Here is a 23,167-nt window from a genome sequence, read left to right as displayed (position 1 = left end):
GATAGCAATATTGTACTAAAAATAAAGATACACCATGGAATGGATATTTATTCGTATTGAAAATAAAATAGAGTTATTTCTTTGATTTAGATTATTTACAATAATAAGATATTTGTATGAATTTTTTTTACAGAAAGATATCGTTCTCGTAATATTTATGTTACAAGTTTTCCTTAGTAAACAGTAGGATCATTTGTTTTTTTTTCTTACATTGAAGTAAATGGTAGTGGTGTTGTCGTTGTTTTGTTGTTTTTTATGTTTAACAACAAATTAAAAAAAGGAAAACAAATTAGAAATTAAATTTTTGTAGCCTTTAATCTACCACTGTTCATGATGCCACCTTAGCTGATAGTAGGCATTTACTTGGAATTCTAAAAACGATTTGCCTCAAGTAGCTTACTTAAGAGATAAAGAACGTCTATTGGACATTTTAACAGTACATGATTTATTTGTTTTACGATTCATAAAAGCTGTTTTCTCTCTTAATCCTTGTTGACATTTATCTATTTCTACCATAAATATCATTAAAACAGCTTATAGATTAACGGTATCGCCAAGAAACTTAATTATCAATACAATATTTATTTTCAATAAGTAAGGACAAAATTCAAGAGCAGAAAAACCTGTTGCCTTTAATTAAATGAAGTTTTCTTGTTATTATCATTGAAGAAGGCAGGAAGCGTACATCTTATCTGTGATATTAAAATCTTAAAAATCACCAACAATTCTTTCCATCCTTAAAATTTGATTTCATTTCGTCAAAGTGGAATTTTAATGTTTATTTTACAACGAACCAATTTTTAGATAGGAATCTGAATTGGCCGTAGGTTTAACATCATCTTGATCTGAAGGTGATAAACAACTTATTTCAAAGATTTAGCTTTAAATCTTCAAGTCAATTCAATGAACAGTTTAGTAAAGCAGCCATTAATGCGCTTGTAATTTTATATGGTAATACATGAATTTCTGAACACCGATTAATTGAAAATACCGTCTACTACCCTAATCTATTAAAAGATCTATTCACAAATACTAGGAACTAAAATTGATGTTTCATATTTTATTAAACTAGTCTGCTTTTGAAATGCATTCATAGATGTAAAGTATGCTATTTATTTTAGTTTATTTATTTAGGAACAAATATATATCTTTACTTCTCCTCTCTCCGTGTAATTCGAAAATAAATAAATAAGATTTTATTTCTTTTATTGGGAAATTAAAGGAAAACTTTCGATGACTAAATACACAATTTTAGTAATTATCTATTTTCATTTTTTTTTATTTAAAAAAAAAAACCAAAATTATATAGTGTGTATACATTGTATTCAATAATATTTGTATCACATAGAACAAAGTGATTTATTAGACAGTATCAGATAACAGTTTATTAAAAAAAAGAAAACATGTCCGCAATTTAAAAAAAAAGAAAAAAGAAATGAATATGTAAACATGAATATGTGATAAACTTAGCGGCGTTATATTAGCCCCGTTTAAATGCTTCTTATAGAGTTTTCATCTCAATGCTTCGTATTTTCCAGAATTTTTACCGCTTTTTGCAATGATATGTTTTTTCTTTTAGTGTTTGTTTAAAGAAATAAAAATATATATATATAAATAAAACGAACAAAGCAAACCATAAAACAAATTTGCATAAGAATATTATAGTTTTACGTTTTGTTATTTCTTATGAGGTATGTCGACACTTAACCCTCCTGGCAAAACAATATGTTTAACATCCTCTGTAGCCCTCTATTGGTGACACTTGTGCTTTAACGAAGAAAATGGATGTTCAAATTGTCGAATTTATAAAGCATTTAAAATTTCATTTTTTTAATCTAAATTTTCTGGACATATCTATCTTAACATTTGATAGTGTTACTACTTACCGAAGCAGTCTCGTTGTAGCTGTGACATACTAGGGAGAGGGAATGGCGACGGTCGGGGTGGATGCTGCACTGGTCGTGGTGATAAGATGTTCTCTATGGTAAACAAAGAAGAATTTGTCTGGCTGTTGGCTGCTAACAGTCCTAACTGGTAGTTTCTCAGACAAGCTAGTTGGTCGTTATGGTAATGATACGGAAAATGCTGCATGTTAAATTAGTTAGATAGTCCAAGTTGAAATAAAGTCTTTTGCGTACCTTCTAACTCTCTGAATATGATCGTAATCCTTGTTTGCTATACACAGCCGAATAGAATAAGGCGCTGACACCAGGTCTTTGGAAACAACTTCTTATGTATAATTTACCCCTTTAGTATCTGTCCTGAACCAGTTTTAACAATCTAGACCGTGCAACATACAAAAATAAGTCTCTCCATTTAAATTCGTATTATTTTTCAAAGAAAGATGCTTGGATTATACCAGATGAAAAGACGATCGAGTTACTTTTGTAAAGCTAGAAGTGACTGATACTGTAGGATATCATGTTAATTACATTTTAGAATATTCATGGATAATTCACCAAATAATCCAAACAAATCTGTAATACTTAGTTTTATTACTATAATTAGTTTACAATTGGTAAAAGGTCCAATGATTTTTGTCCAAATCCGTTAAAATTGGACTACTGCCTTAAAAATGAACCAATGTGAGTTAAGAATTATTTCAAGCCCCGCCTAACATGTTAAGGTGTGAATTACGTACAGGAAAGATCTATGTAACTCTAAATAGACCCACCTCAATTTCAAATAATGTCCGACAATAATCATTTTAAGAATATTTTATTTTTTATCAATTTTTTTTAAACATACGCTACCTATATTTCTAAGCATATTCTTTATTAAAATTGTGCACAGGAAATTTATGAAATTTGTTTTCAAATGTTGTTGGAATCATTCTAAAAAGGAAAATGAAATTTATTAAAGGTATGTCTAGAATTATAGTATATATACAAAATTCTCCGTAAGATGGCGCAAATACTTACAAACGGAGAAAATGACAGTGAAAGTTTTTTTTCTTTTTACAAAGAATTATTTTCATTTTCTAGAATTGTTCACACTCTTCATACTTAATATTATTTAAACAAAATCAAAAAGAAATGTAATAATCATGATTTGTCTGTTGGTTTAAGACAAAAGGCCAATGACCGTATCAGATATACAGATTTCATAACTGTGTCGATAAATATCTTACTGCTGAATCAAGAATAATAATGAAAATCTCTAATGCTTATTCCAAGATCCTATCTACGACCAATATAAAAATGTAATTTAGTGTAAAAACATTTACCACAAAAAACACATAATTTTAACGAAACAGCTCGACAAATTTAAAAAAAATAATGCGATAAATGTCAAAATTTTAAAGTTTTTTCATTCGATATGTAAATATAAATATGCTATTATGCATAAAACAGATATAGATTGAGATTGTCTTGCCAATTTATAGGAATATTATTAATCTATATATTTTATTTCCCCACATGTCCTTGTACTTTGAATTACCAGCAATACATGTTTTTTTTATTCTAATGTATTTACCCGTACTTGAAAACAGGTGCGCTCTACATATTTAAGTGCACCACTGACAATTTTAACCGATTTTCGTAAATGGGTACATTTTGTTAAAACACTTTAAATAGAAAATGATTAAGGTAGTATTGAATAATATGTAGTGATGTGAACTTCGTGGTGGACCTCCTTGCATTTAAATAAGAAATATTTAAAAAATGAATATCCTAAAACACATTTTGTCCGAAAGCTTTTAAAAAATCTGTGCAAAGAAACCCTTCATTGTCATTTAAAGGTAATTGTTTAAGAAGGTTTCAAAGGCCAGAATAATCAAACAAACAAATAAATAAAAACAACAAAACAACAAAATTATGCACTAAAGTGATCGACCTGCAGTGGAGTGATGTTATAGACAAGGAATTCGAGTTTGTATCTCTTCTTAAATTAACATTTTACTGTATGAACGTTTTTTTTTTACTTTGTGAAGAATAAAATGAAATGTTGTTATAACAGCATAGAATTCCAAATACTAGTATTTAAAAAGAACCCGTCAACACATATTTTGAATGACTATATAAAAAAAACATCAATTTTGTAATCCAGGATAAAAGATATAAAAAAAAATCCTGGTTCCATGAATATTCAAAATAGCCATGAAAGCAAGATATTTTTTAAGACGGGATAAAGTTTTATTTCCTCTCTTGAAGATTACGTTTTTTAATTAGATACACATTACTAGCAAAACCAAGAACATGGTATCGTGAAGAGATTATTAAAGATATTTTGATTTTATTTTCCCGATTTATCATCATTTTATACAAATATGCTAGCCAAGGGTTTAGGTCTTGACGGAGGACAGGAACGTACCCCTTGGTTAACAAAGATGCATTTGATATAATCGACTTTTTGAAAACATTAATTAGTGCGATTCTGTTTCCTGCTTTTTAATTCACTATTTATTATCTTTAATCCTGTCACCTCATTTATACTTTATGATATTTCGAAACTATTTTTTAGTTATTTTATTTAAATACATACATGAAAAAAACATTTTTATGAAATTGAAGATCGCGAGAAAAACAATCAAAATGATTGTAAAATCTAAATGGTAAAGATAAATTAAGTATCTCGAAATTAAGATGTTCTACGGGGTCAATGTCTCTGCTGGTGGACCAAAAGTCCCCGAGGGTAGTCACCACCCACTAGTCAGACTTGTCTGACCTAGAATTATATTATATATAATTTATTATAATTCGCAGTATTACAATTCTCACAATCCAGAAAAAACTGACGATTCATTCCTTGTATTGCACATGGTAGTACCTCTTAATGATGAATTTGGCTTTACATTCCGATACTTTTGGTTTTGAGTAATTCTTGTATACAATCACGTTTGGATTAAGATCTTCAAATTTATTTGATACTAACGCTGCTGGTGAGAGGTTACTCTTGAAACTCGAGTATGATTGGTAGTTTTGTATACAATTGAGACATTTTCCCTAATTTGTCAATTTTTTGTAGCCTGTGGTACTTATCCAGAGACTTTATATTACACTTACACTAATATTCACCCCCTGTTATCTTATAATCCTATAAAAGTGGACACTTCAGGCTTTATATCAAAAGTGTCGTGTGACCACCATAAGTAAATCTCATCTATCTCTTAACAAATGAACATCTCTTCATATCCAAAGTCTTAAAACAAACTTATCATACACACATTTAAAATAATTCATCATATATTTTCGTGTTAAGTGTTAACATTATTACATTATTACCTTTATTTCATAAGCACTATCATGCATAGTATCAGGACAGATAAAGGATTTGTTTTCAACTATGCTCCCGTGTGTTAGGAACTAAAAGTAAATCGGTAGTTGCATGAGACCTGAAAAATATCATAAAACCATATCCAATTTAATTGCCGATTAAAGAGAATAACGAGGGTTTGTGAGTCCGTTTTCTTATTATTTTAGGAATTTTAAAGGTATCACAAAGTTATGACTTTATGACACGATTTACCTAGGGCTTTCCCTATTTCATATAACACGTTAAGTTTGGCTAGAATTGTCGTAGAACCCCTCTTGCCTTGAGCTTACTTCTAAGACAGTTTCAGTAACAGAATTAACAAAATTCACTAATATGGAACATCGCTTATAGTAATTTGTAGTAGTCTGAAGCATAGTGAGGAATTCGTTTTAAAATAGATTAAGTAAATAATGTTAAGAGTTTTAAACGTGTCTAGATAGTATGGTATATCCTTTGGTCAATAAATTGAGCACATCGGCACCAAGTTTGTTTGCCCTTTAGAACCAGACTGAATAATACCGTATACTTCTAGTCTAGCGTCTTATTTCTTCTGGATTAAATAACGGTATTATTTAAAGTAAGTTTTCACAATTTCTCCACAAAAAAAGGCATAAACGATTGGGCGGAGCAATTGTCGCCTATTAAATGCCATACCAAAAAAAAACTAAGCAAAAAGATGAATCGGAAGGACATATTAAAGCTTTAAGATAGATTCTTTCCAGATCAGAGAAAGGAAAACTTAGAAGCAAAACAGCAGACTATGGTAAAATACTTCTTGTTGTCAGTAAACGAAATGAGAGTTATAGTTTATAAGGCTTTGCATATTCTTAATCTGAAAAGCTTGCTTTGTCTACACAAAAGACTTCTATAAGAAAGCCTTTCTAACAGATGCCTTCGTTTCCTGTTATTAAAATATGATTTTAGTAGACTCATCGTTCATTTACGGTTTAATATCAAACCACCCTTTCTTATTTCGGATCAATGTTATCTTGTATGCTGATTTTGATCCGGTCAATCTGTTTGAGTAAATATTATTGTTAAATTTTTGTATTGTAGTGATGCATTAATCTTAAAATATCACCGGCCATATTTTTGCTTTCGTTTTTTTTTAATCGCTTCTTCTTCTGTGAATTAAATTGATATGATTCAGGCCAGCTGGGACAAAGCGTCCACATTTATCGAAGAATAATAGGCGATGTCATTTAAATAATATGAATATTACATCTCCTATAGATTTTAGTTTTGTATTTTTGGTACAAATAAAACAGATGAAAATAAATTCCACTATTCAAACACATTGTTAATGCATTTATTTTGATAAATATTTAAAAATAAAAACAATTAACAGCATATTCATATTTTAAACATTAAAATCCGGCATTCTAGCATCATTAGTTCCAACAATATCAATTCCACCGGAGAACTTACGTAATACCGAAATAATAATAAAACAAGGTTTTAACAAAAGACTTCAATTGAATTATTTATAATGCCATCTAAATTCACTTCGGTTAAGCCAAGTTTATTGTTTGATAAGTCAATAATCCACTATCATTTAAAACAATTGAAGTCTTTGTGTTATATAGCAAGACGTTACTTCTGCAGGTTCTACAAACGCAGTTCCCAAAGGCTTTGTTTGAAGGGGAAGAACTGCAGCCTTCGAATGTGTGTCACGAGAAATAAATATAAGCAAGTACGACTTTTCTTCCTAGTGCTTTTCGTTGTTATGTTGTTTCTGGTTTCTTTGAAAGGTGTAGAATAAAGATTTCATCTGCACACCATCAGAATTTTAGTGGGAAATAAAGGGCAGAAGTTTCTACGACACTAGGTGGAGAAGCTTCCATGAATACTGTGTTTGTCACAACCATTGGTAAATTGTTAAAATAGTAGCTGACGTTTAAGATTTATTTAGACGTATATCTTTTGACATTACTCATTCGTAGTATTTTCTTCTAACACGGATTTCTTTGAGGTTTACGATTTTGATTACAACAAAATGTCGATTATTGCGACATTTGTATGGATAAGTGTAACGCAACCCTTCTTTCTCATGTTCAAAATCTATATAAATTCTAATTTGATTATTGAACAAAATCGTGATGTAGTGAACAAGTGATAACGATCACGCAATACTCGATACTAAAATATCGAAACAATCAAAGTTGGCAATTGATTCGGCAGTGTCATCCGGAAGTTTAGTAAATATTGAATTTGGGGCTTAAAGCAAATCTTTAGCAATTACAAAATGTATCTCGAACTTTACTGCTTTAACATTTATTTTAAACGGAAAACAAGAATCCTCAATTACAAAATCACTGAACAGTCTTTTGCTCCAAAGGAGCAACTGCCAACACAGCTCTAAATCGAGTAATTAACTCTTGCTATCGTGTAATGTTGTTCTTTTGAAATGCTTGTACTGTTCAGTTGACAATGATATTAAAAGATTTAACATGTAACGTGAAATACAGGACTTAACTAATTATAGCGCAACATGGGATACCATGTTTTAAAATTTGAAAAGAATCTTACAACATTTTAAAGAGTGAAAGTGTAAGCAGAATTCACGATTTTGCAAAGCCAAGGCAATGTTAATTATAGTGATAAGGAAGTCCGTCCGTCCGTCCGTTTTCCTGTCCAAGTTTGTATCCTTCTAAAGCGCTTGTTGGATTTTTATGAGACTTACAGGGCATGATAATAAAGTGTGAATTTGCTCTTTCGATTTTTGATCCAAATGAAAATGGATTTCCCATCAACATAACTGGACTTTGCCGTGCACGGTATGGGTATGGGATATCAATTTTGTATTACAAAACCACTTGATGGATTTTGATGAAATTATTTTGCCGTGCCAATGGTGTAACCTTCTGTTCTGATTTGTGATCTGATAGAGTTTTGGGTTTCCAAAAATCTGACATTGAGTTTGCCGTTGGCCTCGATAGATAAAATCGGTGACTATTTTGTACTCGAACCTCCCTTAAAGCCACTAGGTCGGTTTTTTTTAATTAAAAATTTAGGAAATAATTGTTAGGCAATGCTATTGTATACTTGCTATTTTGAGTCTTGACCAGTATAAATTTTGGGTTTCCTTTAGCATAACTAGGACAAATGGTAGGGTTATCTATTTTGTGTCTACAACTCCTCCTATATCGCTTGATTTATTATTTTTTTAAATAAACAAAGATGGCCATATAATACAATCGTTCGTATTATAGGCTAAAAACCACTAATTCCACTTCTCATAGGCTTCTATGCTAATTTCATAATATTCAATGGCTTCTCTAGACTTTACCTTAACTTTAACCTGCAGAGGACTATATATCAGCATGATTCTACATATGTCAGCTCACAATCCTCAGAATGGCATGTGGGGTTAGCAGACTTGCAGTGCAGTACTGGTCACCGGAAGTGAAGGGTCTATAAATAGCATGGGAAATCCCAGTGTTTTCACAAGATAGGGGTATATTTAAAAATCATTATGGAGATTAGGCTTCACATCACAAGAAGCAAAATGCACCTATAAAATGTACAGAAATGTTTTTCCTTTCAGAAACTGTTTAAATTTTTTAAATAAGATGAGAACTTTTTTCACAGCACTATGAGGAAGAGGGGTAATTTCTGCGTAGGACTATTTTTGCGTACGTTCCAAATGCTCATTGATTGAATTGGTGGTCTGTAACCTAAAGGGTCACTTTTTGTCTTAGAAAAAATAAATAACTATACAGGTATCTTCCTACACACATACTGAATGCATTTGCAAAGTTTCAGTGAAATGTGACAAGCACTTTTTTTAAATATTTGATTTTTAAATATAGGATAACCAAGTTGTGCGAGCAAAAAAGTGACAATATTCTACCATACTTAAATGCATTAAATATTTGCAAAGAACTTTTTCTGACTTTTCAAATAAAAAATATCAATCACAACTTGTTTTTTAACAATATTAATGAAGAAATAGTTTTAAAAGTAATCATTTTCTGAGAAATTGGTCTATTTTTAAAAATTTATTTCTGACATGCCTCCCCCTTTTTCTTGATCACATGTCAAAAATCCTAAATCTTTAAATTTTCACAAAAGGTGATATATTTGGCTTTAAATTTGTAAATACAGTGTTTCCACATTAAAACATGACCAGTAAAGGGCACCTAAAGCAAAAAAAGTACTCAATAATGGATTTTCCATGTTGCCATAGGGGAATGCTTATATGGCCTTAACCGCAGTAATGAAAGCGAGTTTTTCCTCATTTCTAACCTAATTTTTGCTCAAATCTACACAAAACTTGATTTCAAGTGCTTATCACCACCATATTTAGGTAAATATAGCCCTCAAAGTTTAACATTTGATATTTTTACTAAATTTTGTACACTTTTTACAAGATAGGACATAAAAATCAGCCAAAAACACCAATTTTCCATAATTTGGACCTATAACTTAAAAAAATGCATATTTTGAAGGATTTTTGTAGTGTATTCCTCTCATGGCAAAGTTAACAAGATCTTCAAGTAGTTTAAAGCTATTTCAAGGAACTTTTCATTTTGCCATGGCTTCAGCTTAAGGCTAAAAACCACTAATTCCACTTCTCATAGGCTTCTATGCTAATTTCATAATATTCAATGGCTTCTCTAGACTTTACCTTAACTTTAACCTGCAGAGGACTATATATCAGCATGATTCTACATATGTCAGCTCACAATCCTCAGAATGGCATGTGGGGTTAGCAGACTTGCAGTGCAGTACTGGTCACCGGAAGTGAAGGGTCTATAAATAGCATGGGAAATCCCAGTGTTTTCACAAGATAGGGGTATATTTAAAAATCATTATGGAGATTAGGCTTCACATCACAAGAAGCAAAATGCACCTATAAAATGTACAGAAATGTTTTTCCTTTCAGAAACTGTCTAAATTTTTTAAATAAGATGAGAACTTTTTTCACAGCACTATGAGGAAGAGGGGTAATTTCTGCGTAGGACTATTTTTGCGTACGTTCCAAATGCTCATTGATTGAATTGGTGGTCTGTAACCTATATGCCCCTCATAGAATTTAAGTCCGGGAATGATTATTAGTTAATACCAATGCACACCTGTTATTCCGGTGTTTATCGTAGATTTGGGCTTTCTTTGAATCTTATTTGGACCTTGACAATGACTCCATACATAGTGCAACATATAAGGCTTCTGAGCATTATAATATATTTTTAAACTTCTAATTTAAATAAAAGTTTGGTTTATATAAAACCTTGAGGATAAAACGGAAATTGTAGAAAGTTTTTGAGTATAGACACGTGACATATGGATGTACTATCAGTAATTGTAACACAGATTCGCTATTGCTTCCTGACTTTAGTTAAATAATGAACCACTACGATTTCTATCCCACCCCATATATTTTTATATAAACAAATATATTTCCGATAAAATAAAACTGGATCACGTGATTTTTTTGTTTTTGTTTAAACCATGAATATGTAAGTAATTTGCCAATATTTAAGTTAGCAAACCCATTTTTAAGGGAGAGAAGCTTAAATATTTCATAATCTTACTATCAAATTTAAACTACTATCAATCATCTGAAATTAAACTTCATAAAATACATCCTATGAATAGAAGTTTTGATGAAATTCTGAACGAGTTACAATTTTCTTGATGAGTTTTGGACTAATTCCTAACACCTGTATAATTCTACCCACCTGTGTATTGACGCAAGGAAAGAGGTTCATTTATTCCATAATAAACTAAAATTTAGAATAATAAAATATCTCATAAATGTAAATTTGTAGATTATTTCAGATTAAACAGATAAATGTGTTGCTATCAAGAGTATTTTATCCATTAACAGACAAGGGATTTGCTCCAGGGCATAAGAAAATAAAGTCAAGTTTGTGTCAAGTATTTAACTAATTTGTCTCTCCTAGATAGTTCAATCAAGCATAACGTTTTCTTAACAAGTAATTAACCAGATAAATCGTTTATGTTGTTGTTTAAATAGAAAATCTTCACATATAAATGATTTTATGACCAAGTTTGTTTAGGCCTTTCTCCGCTGATTAACTTTTCGTGTGGCATGGGGATTATTTGAATGGAAATTTTAAGCCATATATCCACTTAAATGGTCTTATCTTAAGGGGCAGATAATCCAATCCAATTTGTCCCCTTGTGTGATAACAACCGTGTAAAGATGTCGTCAGCTGACAAAACATGTGTTTATTTGTTTTCAATTCTTAGATTATTGTAATAAACTGTTGATAAGCTTTTCTATTGTAATTGTGACATTTGCAATATTTGTCATTGTAAATTTATTCATTCAAATTATTTTTGGAATAATGTAGGGAAGTAATGATGTTTTTTGGGGTAAATTTGTGAAAAAGCGTATAATTATTTCTCATTCAAATGTATTCGTGTACATATATAACAAAAAATGTACTCGCTATATGTTTTTGTTTTGCTGTGTATAAAGTATGCAATGGACCATAGAGATACAGGGCACAGATTATTCAGACCCATTATTTTACCAAACGAAATAAAATAAAACAAAAACGTTGAATGCAAAAGAGAAAACAAAAACCTTAAACAAAACAAAACAAAAAACGAAAAAACGGGAAAAAAACCCAAAAACAAAACAAAGTAAAAAAAGCTAGAAACAAAAACAACGAATATAGAAACGAGAAAGAATGGAATAGGCCGAAGAAGATTTCAGCTTTACTTTTTGTTCGGTCACATTGAAGAGATGAGTTGTTACCATACCAAGGACAAACCATTGGACAGTCTTATGACATCTCAGACTGTACATCGAACGTATTTAAGCAATTATTTTAACAGTATTATGCAGTGATATTCCGATAATACTACACAAGGTTTGTATACTAGTATATACAGATGAATATGCTTAAGCTTGAACTTTATATTTAAGAGTGAGGACATATAGAAGAAAATGTCATTTTTAATTAATAAAATATACGTTAAAGTGCGCACAAAAACATAGACCGCACAGTGATACCAGTTATAAATAATTCAACGAGATCAACCCAATTGGAACATAATTTATATTTTTGAATTTTTGAATTCGTAGAGTGAATTTCGTGTCAGCTTGGCATAAAAACGCAGGACATAAATGATTTTGTCATCGCTAATAAAAAAAAAGTAAGGAAAGGAACCAGAGGTTTACAGATACATGTAGTATATTTGCTTAGATGGCTCTAGTTGTCATTCGGTGCCGATATGATATATTGAGCTGTTTATAGTGAATTGGTCTTGTCTTCTGATGCTGGCTAGCTTTAAGCTTGTCGCTATGACTTTTACAGATCTTAGGAACAATTCGATTTGATATTTCAGTCGACACTTTGAAACGTTTAATTAGGACCAGATTTCAGGTTTTCTATGCGAAATCAAGGAGTAAGTTTGGTCTGTTAATTGACTCATACAATTCGTGGAAAAAATTAAGTGAAAAAGGTGAAGCAAAGAAAACGAAAACAGAAGCGGAGAGCAGCATATAGAAAAAAGAAGAACACACAAAGGAAACTGAACTTCCATGTCGCCTGAAATTAAAGATACACCATAGTTTAAAAACTCAAATCTAAAGAGTAAGCGAATGGATATGTTTATTGACCAGGTGTTTGTATCTTGTATTACCGAACCCTGCTCCACTCCCACTCAATCAAGAAATTGCACCCAGGTAATTCAATAATTTATAACCAAGTGGAATCAAGTGATGGCATTAAATAACTAATACAACAGGTTTAACATATTCAGGTCTCTTTAAGTATGCATATCCCTAGAAGCTAAAGATACAAACAAAAACGAAAATTGAAACCATATTTTTAATTAAATTTTTATGTAAAGTTGAAAGAAGTTTTATTGGCCGTATATTACTTTAAGCTGTTAATTAATACAACGAAATTGCTTATTTGAATATATTATATATGAACGGTAAAGTAGTATACTAATAAGACTATGTACAATATTGAAACATCCAGACAAGTAACAACAACAACAACAACAACAATAATAATAATAATAATAATAATAATAATAATAATAAAACACACACACGCGCACGCATGATTCATCCAAATTTTCATTACACACGGTCTAACTCGTGTCTTCCATGAAAACTCATGGTGGATAATAAAAGAAATAATAAAAAATATGCTTATAATATTTGGGCTATAAGACGGATTCACAAGTAGGAAGCATCTATGATCGATTAAGTAAAAAATTATGGTTCAAATTTTACTTACCCTAACAGCAAACAACCAAACAAAATGCCAGATAACAAATAACCAAAAACAACCCCCCAAATAAACAACAACAACAAAAGCAAAACAAAAAACAAACAAAAAAAAAACAAAAAACAAAAAAAAACAAAAAAACAAAAAAAAAAAAAAGACAAAAAGAAAAAAAACCAAATAGAAATAAATAAACAAAAACTAAAACAAAAACAAACAAAAAAAAATCACCGCTCCAAGCAAAACCAAACAACAGCGACAAACCTAAGAATTAACACATAAACCTCGAGATAGACTCCGGTATGATTTAATGGCGAGGTCGAATTTGACGGACGTTTGTTTGTAAGTTCCAATGGATTAAAAAAATCTGAAATCGTTTTAAAAAAATGATACCATGATCACAGTTTTGTATTTGCAAGAAATACTTTATAATGTTCAGAAAGGGTGCTTAACTCGTTAAATGTCGCTGATGTAGTGATGCGTTACTACAATGAAATAAGTCAATTTCGGCACAAACTTCGGGACGACTATGGTAAGAAATAACAAATGACCATATTGCTTTAAAATAACGTGTATTTTCATTACAATATGGGTTTAAGTAAATATGTTGGATATCTGTAATTCTCAAAGGCAACTACCATGTGAAGCCCGGCAAAGTAGGTAATTAAACATTCTGTCCTAACTGTCACAGAAAACTTGATAGAAACTTGGCTCCTTTTCTTAGAAACATTACATAGTTGCTGTAAAAACAATCAAGTGCCACTGACCACAATTATTAAAGATTATAATTAAAAAGGAACTGTTCAAATTCCTCAAAACAACAATCTTTAAAATCTAACCTATGACCTATTGCAGCCTGATTTCAAGCTGTCCTGGAGTAACTTAAAAATCAACTTCGGAGATTTGAAGACCCATGTGAAAAGTCCGATCACCAAACAGATTTGGGTTCCATTTACCATAATGCCACGTAATTCGACCCTTACAAGAGCCGGGAAGAAAAAGGTTCACGAGTTCACGAGTTATTTAAATGCAAAATTACCAATCTCATATTAATATTGCGAATTTCGTTGTGCTGTATACGTGTTTCAAGGACCAATATCTTCTAAACATCATTAAAAATAGCTTTGAAAAACAAAATCAATGATAATTTTTATTTAAAAAATTAGGTAGATCACACCTGCCCAACATATTTTCTTAGAAAGTTTACAGTTACAGCTTGTATAGTTATGTGTAAATAATGCAAACAGCAAGTTTTATTCTCAACAAATATGTAGGTATACCCGAGTATCACCAAGTGAAAGGGTCTCTCAAACCAATTTTGATGGATGGCAATTTTATCAATATTCATACGAATTATCTATATGTACTGAGATCTTCATGCGTGATGGCTTAATATTGACTTTTTTTATTCTTATCAGAAAAGTTGCGCTGTTGCCTTGGAGTCACGAAGTTGACCCAGGTTAGAGCACCGATACTATCAGACGGCATAAATATTTTTGCTTATTCTTTCGTCAATTGTCAATGTCGGGATTCTATTATGATATCATTATGCACAACGTCGTGTTGCACTTGCCTAGGATTTTAACCTTGTGATTATAATTTAGCAAAGGTTAGTCAATAAACACCTGTGATTTAATGTGGTCCACATATAGCACAGTTTATACATTTTAAAGTACTTAATTCTGGAAGACTAAAGGAATAGTCTTAAGTGTTTTAATGCACCGTATTTCATATGATAATGCAGAATTTCGGTATAATTCTTAAAAATGTAAAACTTGATCATGAAAAGGGGCATTTTAATTTTTGCATATTAAATAGTTGAAGAGGAAACCTAATCGATCCTTAAGAAATTAAAATCTCTGAAAAAAAATATATGAAAAATGTGTAGTATTAAACGATGCATTCCATATAAATACGCTTTAGATGCTCATAGATTGTTTGATCCATTCAATAAAATTACAGACTGTTCAGTCATATAAAAATTAGGTAGTAAAGAAGCCAATTTATGGGTGTTAGAAGGTACATATATGTTCATAATTATTTCGCATAAAATACAAATTATGATCGTGGATATAATATCTTAAAGCTACGTTGGTCATATATCACTTTTATATTAGAGCTAAACATTTTTAAATCTAAATATATTAACATAAACCTTTGTAGTTTTGTAATAATTTTAATTGCCTCATTGAAATATAGGACCTAACAATGAAGGATTTGACTTTAAACTCTCAGATAAGGAGAAAATGGTGTCGATGAAATAGCATATTTTGATCTACCTTCATTCATCAGTTCGAAATAATCAAGAAGTAGCTCTGTGGAACTTAAACGGAAAGGCTTTGCTTAAGTAAGCACATGTATATATTCATAAAAAGTCATTTAAGAAGCACGTTCTATGTAAAATGATCAAAATTCCTAGATCGGGGTTAGTTACCCAATTAAACAACTACTCCGAACGGATAGAATGTAAAATTTGATAGTTCATGTTATGTTTTTTTCTGTCGGTGGAACTAATACTAGAATTTGATTGGTCAAGAAATGCTTGAGTGGAAGTTCTTCAGACTGTGGTGTTCATGCGATGACATTGTTGAAAAAAAAAGAACTAGAGCAAGCACTTTGACACAAAACCCATCATCTCGAGGAAAATACAACACTTAAAATGACGTAGAAATAAAATGTGTGTAGAATGTTGTTACTGTGTTCATTTTAAATATTTCAAAAGGCATTCGAAGCATAAGCGCACTTTGTTGAGTTCAGAAAAAAAACCCAAATAAAAACAAATAAAAAAAAGCAGAACAAAAAAAAATAAATTATGATAATTTTATAAAGGTAAAAACAAAGACAGAAAAAAAAAAGATCCAAAAACAAAAAAACAATAAAGAACATAACACAACAAACTAAAAAACAAGCAGAGAAATTGATTAAAGAACCGGACGGATATTCTAATGGCTATGATCAGGTCAGAGTTATTGCTCTTTCGATAGCAAAAAATAAATAAATAAATAAATAAAAACAAAAACAAAAAACAAAACCGGCGATTAAAAGCGTTTCAGATGACTTTTTGATTATCAATGTATTGGATTTTACATGATGTCGTAATGTGATAGTATTCCTGTGACGGACTTGTCGTCACCAGACAAATAGATTTCTTTATAGCTGAACGAAATTTCAAAATGTCACTAGATGAAATAAAATGAATTGACTCGGGGACTCGTGCCAACTCAATTAATGTTTTGACTCAGATGCGGGTATGTTAAGAACATCTGATTCCTACCACGTGCCTAGAATGTTTTATCAATGCAATAAGTATAGTGAAGCTCTGATGATTAGAAACAATAGCCAAAACAACAATGATACAAAAATTCAGTGTCACACGACACATTCATCTATAAACAGACTTTACAGATTTGTTTCGAACTGAATAATCATATCTAAGATAAAATCTAAAGAAAATAAATTTAAAATTAAGTCAACGTTGCAAATTAGTTCCCAACATTAACATAGCACAATATAAAGAACTTCTTTGTTTGATTAGCCTTTATTATTAGGGCAGCACAACAAAAAGTGAAGAACGCAAGATCAGTCTGTCCGTCCGTTCGAACTCGGGCTGTAATATTATTGTCTTCTAAGATATGCTGTAGATATTTATTTCGTGTATCAGTAGAAGAGGGCGAGCTGTGTACCAGGATTGATGATCTATGACCTTGAATTTTGACATTTCGTTTCTTGTTTTTTTTTTAAATTCTACAAACTTCTGTCTGACCCTTATGTTCTATTTTTTAGTAACGCCGGCCATGTTTTTCGATAGATCATAAATCTCCACCACAAATCTTAAAATTAAAAAAAAAAAAAAAGTGAAAATACGTCGAAAAGGGCAATGACTCCAACATGGCATAACAGGTTTACACGAAAACTTGACCACTGGTTAATCTCATCATGTTAAACACTTTTATTTAGTCAGAATTGGGCTGAACCTAACGATTATGGAGCCATATACGAAAAACTTATGCCTGACCCCAATGTTCAATTTTTAGTAACAGTTGCCATGTTTTTCGACAAATAAAAAATCCCTACATCAGTTCTATGTAGACTACCGTAAGAAACATTCATACCAAGTTTGGTTCTCATTGGTCAAGTAGTTTCAGAGAAGAAGTCTTTTGAAAAATTGTTAACGACGACGGACGACGAAGGATGGCTAAAGAGTTATCTTTTGGCGTTACCCCTCTTTGACTCTCTTTTGCTTTGATAAATCATAGATGTGGTCATATTTTGATATATATTTCTTTAAAGATTCTGAAAGGGAACACAATGATAAAATGATCATCAAAATCAGATAAAAAAAACATAATATAATGGTTTTAATACAAAAAGTTCCCCATTTGGTCCCTTATTCTAAAACGGTAAGGGTCACAAACCCAAAATTATAAAGCAATCTTTCTATGGTGATTAGCAACACTGTAGCTTATTAAGCGCATTAACGCACACACAAACTTTGCGTTCTAAAAAAAAAAAAAAAACAATAGATGACTCTTAATGAACTCTTAGTAACCAACAATTTCTCAACACGAGGCACGAGGTAACAATGAATTCACCAGCGATAAAAAAACATAGGATATAAACAAGTTGAAAATCGACGAGAGTTACAGAGCGGAGTAACACCCTTCTTGACCCCATTACAATAAGCGATTCCCTGTGTTATAACGTATTACTGGTCTATACTAAATGGTCCTCTTGATAAATATGATCGTGAATTCTTTAATGAGATGTACTTTTGAAAGAGAGATAAGGATCTAAAATAGATTTAAAAAAAATGACATATACTAGATCAAATGGATTAACATTTTAATACTGACGTTGATGACATTTGCAAAGTTTCTAAATATTGCTAGGGATTGCATTCCAAAAATAGTAATAAAAATGAATAATAATAAGAATAATAACAGTGCATAACATGACAAACCCTGGTTCAATAGTGGGACCAGGCGCGAAATTCGAAAGCGGGATCGCATCAGAAAATTGACAATTAATTCCAAAAGTGGTAGGCATGTAGAGGGGGTATAAACGTCAACGAAATAAGGTAAAGAATCTTGAAAAAGTTGCAAAGGAAAACTTCGAACAACATTTGTACAATATCAATTGCATCTTCACCTAAAACATATTGGATAATGATTAATGTGATGATGTTCATCAGATACCCTCTATGAGAGATACAATTTATGACCATGTATTGGAAATCCTTAAAATTGCAGACATTCATTTGAAATTTTTAAACAATGCCAAGGCAATGGTGTGAATCATTTTTCGTCAACAGTAGAAAAAATGTGAATTCTGAGATTAAAAAAACCCCCATTTTTTTACCTAAGAACTAAAAAAGGTCGTTCACAGTGTAAAATCTCCACAGAATGATAATGAAAAAAAAATCATCGGTACTCAAAATTACAAAAATGTACGCTTTTTTGAAGATCAGATTTGTGAATTCATTTTTTTCACCACCCGGGATAATACTTTTAACATTTTGCAAAATTCTTTCCTGAAAATTAGTTTATCGTGATTTATTTATGTAGGAAATTATTTTATCTATTTAGTACGTGATACCAAGTTTGAGACGTTTCAGTTGAGCAAAAACTTGTAGAATCGAATTTAGAATCGAATTTATGCGACCTTTTACAGAAAATCCAAATTCTTGCAGTTTGTGGATAAATTATGACTATTTAAATCGCCACAAATCATCAAAAGAAGTAAAAATTTTGGTTAGTACTAAACAGAAAATACCAAATTAATCATTCTTTGCTGAAGCATAGATACTCTAGGGGCTTTGACAAAGAAAAATATGTCAATTTAAGCGATTTTCGGTAGGATAGAAGTACATTTTTTTCATTTTTTCCCAAACCCTAAGTGTTACCACAACCTCCTGGATATCCTTATAAAGCTGAGACATTGGGCTATATGCTAACACCTTTGTATTGCCATCGTTTTATAGAAAGAAGGTTGAAGAATAATAAAAAAAACAACGTAAAAATGGATTTTTGCCTCAACGAGGTATAAAAAGTAGCCAAAAATGCCAAAAATGCTTCAGTTTATTTTTTGGCGACAAAATGTTTCGTAAATGGGAGGTATAAGGGTAGCTGAAAATCATATTTTAGTTGATGAGTCGGGGGAGGGGTGCACGAGGGATTATCTCAGCTCCGGCAGATACTAAGGGTACCTAGTGGAAAAAAACATGGATTAACTTACATGCGGAAATTTTGAATTAACATGTGGACAGAATGTAACTTTTTTAAGAAATGCATTTGACTTTATCAAGATATGTAACAGATTTACAATTACTTACTTACTTAAAACCATACATGGACATCGTCAGTAAGGCATTTAAGGCACTGAAGAAGGTCATTTGTTGACTGAAAATTTAGCTCATTATATATTTTATTATAGTGTATTAACATCTTTATCGGTATCGTTGTACAATCCTTTAGACTTATATAGAAGAGTCTGAAAAGTTCCCAACGATGTTAAATTTGTCGAATTTGCAAAGCAAATTTTCGGTCGTTCCCTCCACGGGACTCGAACTCGTACCGCTGCCCGGATCATTCCTCCTCGTAGGATTAATCTAGGGCTGTAACTTAGTACACGATGTATGGTAGTACGGGACAGTTCAATTTGATCCGATGGAGCAGTGTAGCGAATGGAGGAGACGTTGTAATGTATTGATTTGTTGTGACATGCATAGTTAAATCAATCATTTATCCTACATAATAACATCTAAATGAACTGTCCCGTACTACCTTACATCCTATGAGGAGGATGACCCGGCCAGCGAAAACTTTATTTTTATATAGCCTAGCTGGCCGCGTGGTCTAGGGCGCTGGACTTTGTGCTGGCGGTGTTGCCATAGATGTCACAGCGGTACAAGTTCGAGTCCCGCGGAAGGAACGACCAAAAAATTACATCGCAAATTTGACAGTTCTATCATCGTTGGGAATTTTCAGACCTTTCTATACGTTTACATTATCTTCCCTGTATCAATTTGATCCGATGGAACAGTGTAGCGAATAGAGTCGTCACATTCTGAGACGTTTGTATAATATTGATTTGTTGTGACATGTATCATTAATTTGATCCTCTATCCTACATAATAACACCTAAATGAACTGTCCCGTACTACCATACATCGTGTACTTAGTTACAGCCCTAGATTAATCCTACGAGGAGGAATGACCTGGCCAGCGAAAGCTATATTTTATATAGCCTAGTTGGCCGAGTGGTCTAGGGCGCTGGACTCTAGGTTACAGACCACCAATTCAACCAATGAGCATTTGGAACATACGCAAAAATAGTCCCACGCAAAAATTACCTCTGTTCCTCATAGTGCTGTGAAAAAAGTTCTCATCTTATTTGAAAAATTTAAACAGTTTCTGAAAGGAAAAACATTTCTGTACATTTTATAGGTGCATTTTGCTTCTTGTGATGTGAAGCCTAATCTCCATAATGATTTTTAAATATACCCCTATCTTGTGAAAACACTGGGATTTCCCATGCTATTTATAGACCCTTCACTTCCAGTGACCAGTACTGCACTGCAAGTCTGCTAACCCCACATGCCATTCTGAGGATTGTGAGCTGACATATGTAGAATCATGCTGATATATAGTCCCCTGCAGGTTAAAGTTAAGGTAAAGTCTAGAGAAGCCATTGAATATTGTGAAATTAGCATAGAAGCCTATGGGAAGTGGAATTAGTGGTTTTTAGCCTTTATGCTGGCGGTATTGCCATAGATGTCACAGCAGTACGAGTTCGAATCCCGCGGAGGGAACGACCAAAAATTTGCTTCGCAAATTTGACAGTTCTAACATCGTTGGGATTTTTATCTATCTATCTATCTATCTATCTATCTATCTATCTATCTATATATATATAACTTGTATCGCACCCGTTTCCACTACGATTAATTAATTCCGGTATAAACGGTCAGTATAAAATTTTATCGGTCAAAATTGTAAAAAAAGCACAGATGATACACAAAATAAATAAGCGAAAATAAAAGGAGCAGCTATCAACTGATAAGACACCAACTTAAAAAAATAACTTTGTGGATTCCAGATAAAAATAATAGGAAGTAAAAAGTATGAAAAATAAGTTTTTGATACAATTATGAAAATCCATCATTCAAATCTGTTTGTCAGAAACAGAACTTTTCTCATTAAGATCTGGATATCGGAAATAAAACTTTTTTTGGTAGCGCATGAGACGTATTTTTATAACCTAGGTCCAAAAGCCTCAATGATGGTGCATTCAGAAGTCAGAATAGTTTCTACTACAACTGGTATACACTTTAACAATAGAGAATATTAATACTATATGCTGGGGAAGATGATATATTACTACGCAAGAATAGACAATTTATAGTTTTTAAATAAAGAAATCTTCTTGTTTCTCCTATAGTTATGTACTGAGATGACTATTGTCGTCAAACTTAAAATGACACAGAGGAACCTGTTTCAGTAGTTCCTAGTTCTGAATAAATTAACGGAGGTCATTCTCAAGTTTAAGATTGGTAAAAGTGATATGTGAAATTAAACGATCTAGTTTCTGAAACCTCTTTGTCTTTCTCAAAATTTTGAAGAAATTTCAATTCATACGAATGAAGAAACATATCGGCTAGGAGACCGATGCAATTAGTGTCCATTGGAATGTTGATAATTTGTTGAAAAAGTGTCCCTCCAAAAGTGACAAATATGTGGTCAAGGAGAAACTGTAGCATACTGATCTTCTCGTGTTTAGTATATCGATGGGGCAAGGTAGCATATAATGTTGAAAAAGTCAATACATTCAAACTTGACAAATATTTTGTCAATGAGAAACTCTAGTATATTTATTACCTCCTGTGCGATGCAGAAACTGTTGTCTTCTTGTTCTGTAGTGATAAAATATGTAGAATCGTAGCCTGAAACAACAAATTTGTAAGAATCATCATTCTCGTAGTTGAAGGTTTTGTGCATGATTTCTTTTAGACGTGTTTTCAATTCATCGTGGGGTAAAGTGATATTATGTTGAAAAGAAAAAAAAAGTCGATAGAGTTAACTTCAGCGGAAGAGTTTTTCATAACACAAATATGATAAATATCACTACGCGAGTAAATAATACCACAGTATTTTTATTGTTCCTCCTTGAATTCGGACGAAATCTTGATGAGCCGTACAGACAGCTATTTCATTGAAAAAAAGTAGATGATTCTGCAATGTACTTTTGTTTGTGTGGATTTTCATGTAGTGTTTGAATCTAATACAAATAAGTTGAGTACTCGGACTTCTCATTTGAAAGAATTTTCAATGAGGCACTGTGTGTAGGATTACCCTAATTATCATTGGCTCCTAGTTCTTTCATTAAGTATTCACAGTAATGCGCTTTACATAAAACAACAATGTTGTTAGAGGCTTTATCCGCAGCGACAACGACATATTTTTAATGAAGAAAGGAGAGACATTTTGCAGCTTTCACTGATTAAGGTCGATCATTCATGCAGTTTTTGAGGTTGCAAATGCGATGATATACAAAGCCAGCACTCCACAGTATTGTAGAACTGCCTGATTTTGGTCTTGTAATCTGATGCTTTGTAACATTTATCACTTTAAAAAATTGTCAAGCATCTGTAAATCTATATATCTAGAAATAGCTCAAGCCAAGGCCTTCAGGAT

The 23,167-nt window shown here is 31.8% G+C and overlaps 1 protein-coding gene across 1 annotated transcript in view; it reads right to left on the bottom strand.

The window, feature by feature from the left end:
- Positions 1 to 22,416, bottom strand: part of LOC148624211 (uncharacterized) — a 29,488-nt gene extending 7,072 nt beyond the window's left edge. The window contains exons 1-3 of the mRNA XM_088566736.1: positions 22,352 to 22,416; positions 5,226 to 5,335; positions 1,887 to 2,280 (exon numbers count right to left, since the gene is read on the bottom strand). Of these exons, the coding sequence (XP_088422862.1) occupies positions 1,887 to 2,091 (205 nt within the window). The 5' untranslated portion in view covers positions 2,092 to 2,280; positions 5,226 to 5,335; positions 22,352 to 22,416. The remainder of the gene's footprint in view (positions 1 to 1,886; positions 2,281 to 5,225; positions 5,336 to 22,351) is intronic.
- Positions 22,417 to 23,167: the final 751 nt, after the last annotated feature.

The sequence above is a fragment of the Perna viridis genome, chromosome 2 (assembly GCF_037379345.1).
Source record: "Perna viridis isolate PV_CMFRI_1.1 ecotype Kerala chromosome 2, ASM3737934v1, whole genome shotgun sequence".
Lineage (NCBI taxonomy): Eukaryota > Metazoa > Mollusca > Bivalvia > Mytilida > Mytilidae > Perna > Perna viridis.
The sequence above is the reverse complement of the archived record's forward strand: the minus strand, read 5'-3'. Positions and strand labels throughout refer to the sequence as shown.